The 6,187-nt window shown below is 43.4% G+C and overlaps 1 protein-coding gene across 1 annotated transcript in view; it reads left to right on the top strand.

Annotated features, from left to right (window-relative positions):
• The first annotated feature begins 5,738 nt into the window (after positions 1-5,738).
• The window catches only part of SLC35F3 (solute carrier family 35 member F3), a 298,460-nt gene continuing 298,011 nt past the window's right edge, over positions 5,739-6,187 (top strand). Inside the window, exon 1 of the mRNA XM_061198571.1 lies at positions 5,739-5,877. Within this exon, the coding sequence (XP_061054554.1) occupies positions 5,825-5,877 (53 nt within the window). The 5' untranslated portion in view covers positions 5,739-5,824. The remainder of the gene's footprint in view (positions 5,878-6,187) is intronic.

The following is a 6,187-nucleotide window of genomic DNA, read 5'->3' as shown; positions in this document are numbered from 1 at the left end:
CAAACAGCATGCTTTTAGTAAAGTGATATTTAAAAGTTAATGAGGCCAACTTCATTTATTGATTTAAAAATTAAGCTATAGAAACATATTTGCAGAATATATTCCTTATTAACAAGCAGCAGTTGATTAGCTTGGCTTGTAACGCACCACCCATTTTGATGAACTTACTAACTGAGGTTTTATTATGGGCAGAAAATGAAAAATACATAACCTCACTCAGGTTAAAAAATTAGTAGGATTTCTTCTGACACAGCGTGCAGATATACAGACTCAGATTTCAGTCTCAGAACTGAAATCATTCAGAAACGAATAAAATACCAACTAAGCAAAATGAAGCCAGCACACAATCATTTCCATCCCTGACCTCTTTCCTTCAAATTAACCCAGGAGCCAAAGGGAAGCCAACTGAAAAAAAGAATCTTAACATAGCAAATTTATGAGGGTAGCTTGATAAAATGTGTTAGCTTTGATATAAGTACATGACTGCTTTAAAAAATGAAAAATACAGATCTATAAAAATAAGTATCAGGAAGACATCTACATTCAGGTAGGATGTACCAGGTGTTGGCAGATCACCAGTTTCATTGCAACAACTTGGAAAGTAAATAATGTTGGTGGCGCAGCAGGTGACAATAATTGCTATTGCTACTATTTATTGAGTACCAAGCCCAGGCTCTCCACTGTGCTAAATTCTTAATATACTTGAACTTAGTTAATCTTTGTAATAACTATTTGAAGTTGATATGAAAAAATGAAGCTTAGAGGAGTTAAATTAGGTTCCCAAGGTTATCTAGCTGGTGAGTGGAGAAGCCAGTATTTAAGGCATTTTATCTGACTCTAAATCCCATGCTAGGGGCTTCCCTGGTGGCCCAGTGGTTAAGAATCCAATGCAGGGGACACGGGTTCGAGCCCTGGTCCGGGAAGATCCCACATGCCGTGGAGCAACTAAGCCCGTGCGCCACAACTACTGAGCCCGCGTGCCACAACTGCTGAAGCCTGTGCTCCTAGAGCCTGTGCCCCGCAACAAGAGAAGCCGCCGCAATGAGAAGCCCGCGCACCGCAACGAAGAGTAGCCCCTGCTCACTGCAACTAGAGAAAGCCCGTGCACAAAAACGAAGACCCAATGCAGCCAAAAATAAATAAATAAATAAATTTAAAAAAATAAAATAAATTCCATGCTATTTATTTTTAAAAAAAGAGGGGAGTGATGTGGCTTAGCAACTGCACATGTAAAAATTATGTAGACAATTTAGGAAATAAACTTGGATATGAGTCAACAGTGTGATGTGGCAGTCAAAAAAATATAATCAATTCAACCTTTTGCTGCATTGCTAATAATAATAGCTCATATCTTTTAAGTGCTGGCCCTGGCCATGTGCTAGGCCCTATTCTAAACACTTTACATGTATTAACTCATTTTATCTTCACAACAATCTTACAAGGTGATCTTTTTTATACAGTTGAGGGGACTGAGGCTCAGAAAGGTCAGAGACCTTGCCCAGGGTTACAGTAGCCAGAATGTGGTGATTGAATGAAGAGAGACCCCCGTTTTCTTCTGGCTGTGCCCAGATCTTTCCTTGGGGTTAGTATTTGTGTCTGTAAAAGCAAGGTGGAGGATTCTGAGTTCATGAAACTTCACTTCTTATTTACATGAGTGGTTCTGAGCGTGCCTAGGGCCCATCCAGGGAATCGGTGGCATGGAGAGCTCCATGCCCACACTCAGAGGTGATAATTCAGGATCAGCATTTTAAACAACATTTCTGAGCGATTCTGACATCACATGGTCCTCTGAGGATGCTCTAGAAACACCAGTTCATGGCAGTCCAAGACCAGCTTAAGATGAGATAGGTCAGGTACAAGGGAAAAAGAAGAGTTGTTTCAAGTCTCAGAAGAAGAGATTAAGAAGAAAGTCTTCAGGGACTTCCTTGGTGGTCCTGTGGTTAAGACTTCACCTTCCAATGCAGGGGGTGCGGGTTCCATCCTTGGTCGGGGAGCTAAGATCCCACATGCCTCGCAGCCAAGAAACCATAACATAAAACATAAGCAGTAGTGTAACAAATTCAATAAAGACTTTAAAAATAAATGGTCCACATCAAAAAAATCTTTAAAAAAATAAAAAAAGAAGAAAGTCTTCACATACAAACACACGGGGGGTGGGGAGAGGGAGAGAGAAGTGCCTTGTTCCTAAGTCTCTCTCACACACACACAAAAGGATTAAAAAATATGTACAAAGATAGTAACTTTTAAAATTTATATACCTGATATTACTTGTTACTTTATTTTATAATGGTTTTGTTGCTTGTATGATCGTAACAGTCATAAAAGTTAAAATGCATCCAGTAAAACAATCTTTTAGAAGAATATTATGACACTGGAAAGCTGAAAAATATAATTTTTAAATCAATAGACTTTGTTTCTTAGAGCAATTTCGGGTTCACAGCAAAATCGAGAGGAAAGTAAAGAGAGGCCCCAAATTCCTGCCACCCCCATGTACACACACAGCCTCCCCACCAATGATCAACATCCTGCGTTAGTGTGGTATGTTTCTTACAATCAGGGAACCGACACTGACACATCATTATCAACCAAAGTCTATATTAGGGTTTACTCTTGGTTTTGTATAATCTATGGATTTTGACAAATGTAAAATGACATGTATCCACCATTATAGTATCATACAAAAGAGTTTCACTGCTCTAAAAATCCCCTGTGCTCACTGTTTCATTCCCCCCCCCCTACTTATCCCTACACACACCAGGAACCCCTGGTAACCACTGATCTTTTTTACTGTCTCCATAACTTTGCTTCTTCCACAATGCCATATAATTGGAATCATATACTATATAGCCTTTAAGATTGGCTCCTTTCACTTGGCAGCATACATTTAAGGTCCCCTCATGTCTTTTCATGACTTGATAGTTCATTAGTTTTTGTCACTGAATAATATATCATTATATGGATGCACCACCCTTTATCCATTCACCTATTGAAGAACCTATTGGCTGTTTCCATATTTTGGCAATTATGAATAAAGCTTCTATAAATATTTGTGTGCAGGTTTTTGTGTGGACTTAAGTTTTCAACTCAATGTAGATAAATACCTAGTTATGCAATTGGTGGATTATGTGGTAAAAATATATTTGGTTGTGTAAGAAACTGCAACACTGTCTTCCAAAGTGACTGTACCATTTTGCATTTCCACTGGCAATGAATGAGAGTTCCTGTGGCTCCATATCCTTGTCAGCATTTGATGTTGTCAGTGTTTTGTGACTGTATCCATTCTAGTAGGTGTGTAGTGGTATCTCACTCATTGTTTTAATTTGTAACCCCCTAACAACATATGATGTTGAACATCATTTCATATGCTTTTTGATGGTCTGTATATCATCTTTGGTGATATATCTGTGTTATCTTGCCAATTTTTTAATTGGATTGTTCATTTTCTTATAGTTGAGTTCAAGAGTTCTTACTTTGGATATTAGCCCTTTATCAGATATGTCTTTCACACGTATTTTCTGTCAGGCTGTGGCTTATCATCTCATGATCTTGGCAGAAGTCTTTACTTCTAATGAAGTCCAACTTACCAATTTTTTCTATCATGGAACATACTTTTGGTCTTATATCTAAAAAGACATCCAAAGTTATCTAGATTTCCTCCTATGTTATATTCCAGAGTTTTCTAGTTTTGTGTTTTATATTTAGGCCTATGATCATTTTTTTGCAAGTGGATGTCCAGTTGTTCCAGCACCATTTATTGAAAATACTATCCTTTCTCCAATGAATTGACTTTGCTCATTTGTCAAAGATCACTCGACTATATTTGTGTGACTATTTCTGGGCTCTCTATTCTGTTCCATTTACCTATTTGTTTATTATTTCCCCAATACCACACTGTATTGTTTACTGTAGCTTTATAGTAGTCTTGAAGTCTAGTAGTGTCGGTCCTCCAACTTTGTTCTTCTCCTTCAATATTGTGTTGCCTATTCTGGGTCTTTTGCCTCTTCATATAAACTTTAGAATCACTTAGTTGATAGCCACAAAATAGCTTGCTGAGGTTTTGATTGGGATTACATTGAATCTATACATTAAGTTGGAAAGAACTACATCCTAAAAATATTGAGTCTTCCTACCAATGAACCTGAACTATCTCTCCATTTATCTAGTTCATCTCTGATTTCTTTCCTCAAAGTTTTGTAGTTTTCCTCATACAGATCTCGTATCTCTTATGTTCTATTCATACCTGAATACTTCATTTTTATGTGCTAATGTAGGTGGTATTACATTTTCAGTTTCAAATTACAATGGCTTATTGCTGGTGTATGGGAAGCTGATTGACTTCTGTACATTTACGTTGTATACTGCAACCTTGCTATGATTCATATCTGTTCCAGGTCAAGTTTTGGCCGATTCTTCGAGGTTTTCTACTTAGACGATCATGTCATCTGTGAACAAAGATAGTTTTATTTCTTTCTCCCCAGTAGATAAACTTTTTAATTTCCTTTTCTTATCTAATTGCATTAGCTAGGACTTGCAGTAGAATATTGAAAAGGAGTGGTGAGAGAGACATCCTTGCCTTGCTCCTGACCTAAGTAAGGAAGTTTCTAGTTTCTTTCCATTCAGTATGAATGGAGGTTTTTGTAGATGTCTTTTTATTAATGAGGAAGTCCCCTCTATTCCTAGTTTGCTTAGACACAATATAATTTTAATATAAACAAGTACCCAAAATAGTGTGTACAGTTTAATCCTGATTTTGTGAAAAAGGTATTTTACATTGAAAAAAAAAGAAAAAGAGTGGAAGGACTACTTTGTGGACTACTTAATTCAAAGTAGTCATTTTTGGCTGGAAAATGGGTATTTTCTTCTTTACATATTTCTGTATTTTCTAAATTCTCCCCAATGAACCTATATGTATTTTGTATAACAGAAAAATAACATTATGAAAAATGATTAAGTGTTCTAGAAAGAATGACTTGCAGACAGAAAAAAAAAAATTAGAGGCCAAATAAAATGGAAATCTAAGAAGAGAGAACTGATGTAGACCAGGTCAGCAACGAGGACGTAAGCTCTCTGAGGGCCAGGCGTTACCGAAGTACGCCCACAGCGCAATAAATCAAGTCACATTGCGTCTCAGCTTTGACTATGAAATGCCGTTTATGTATTTGGCATTCTGAGCGTGGTTTTGGAACCAGGTTTGGAACCAGGTTTCTGTCTTCCCAAGTAGTTTTGCTCATTATTTTAGAATGCGGAGGCAGAAGAGAGAGAGAAACTGAACTGAACTACTGAACCAGGAACAGAATGATCTGATAGGTCCTAAGAGAGGGGAGGAGGAGCGCGCCCCTAGCCCCAGGGTTGCGGGGCGGAGCGCGGGTGCCGCGTGCCACACGCTGGCGGCGGGAAGGGGGCAGCAGCGCCCCCGCCTGGTTCCCGCGCTTGGGGGCCGGGCACGTCCCGCCCGCCCAGGTGCTTCGAGAGCGCACACCGCGGCCGGCGCTCTCCCGGATTCGGCGGCTCCCGCGCCTGCCGTGTGCCGGGGCGGCGGCGGCGGCGGCTGCGACAGGCGAGGGGCGCGGCGCCCACTGACCTGCGGCCGGCAGGCTGCAGCGAGCGCCGCGGACCGGCTGGAGCCGGGCTGAGCCGCCGCGCCCGCCTCCCGCCGCACACCGCGGGGGCGCTCGGGGACCGCGGCGCGGGCGCGCACGGGCGGCGCGGGGACCCTCGCCCGGCCTCGCGCCCACCTTCCCAGGGGCCGCGGCCGCGGGCAGCTCGGGCCCGCGGCCCCTCCGCCTCCAGTCTGGGAGCTCCCGGCCCCACTCTGCCATTGCCTATGGGGATCCGAGAGTTTCCCGGCGGCGCACCCGGGGGCAAAAGCATCGCCATGTGAGTAGCGCCCCGCGTGCGGGTGCGCGAGCGGGCGGCCGGGGGCCCTCGGCAGCCGGGACGCCGGGCGGTCTGGGGCTCGGGAGGGGGCGGCGCGCGCGGTGCAGCTGCTCGGGAAGTTTAGGGCATCCTCTCCCTCTCCACTCGCCCCAGCCTGCCCTGCCCCGAAGCGCCCGGCGCCGGGCTCCGGAGACGGGACCCGACGCCCAGGCTGCTGAGGGAGCTGGGGAGCGGCGGGAGCGGGGAAGCGCCGGCCCTGCGGCCGCACCTGCCCCTAACGGGCCCAGGCTGCGCCCTGCTCGCCCTCCGA

Source organism: Eubalaena glacialis, chromosome 1, assembly GCF_028564815.1.
Source record: "Eubalaena glacialis isolate mEubGla1 chromosome 1, mEubGla1.1.hap2.+ XY, whole genome shotgun sequence".
Classification (NCBI taxonomy): domain Eukaryota; kingdom Metazoa; phylum Chordata; class Mammalia; order Artiodactyla; family Balaenidae; genus Eubalaena; species Eubalaena glacialis.
This window is presented reverse-complemented; position numbering and strand designations above follow the sequence as displayed.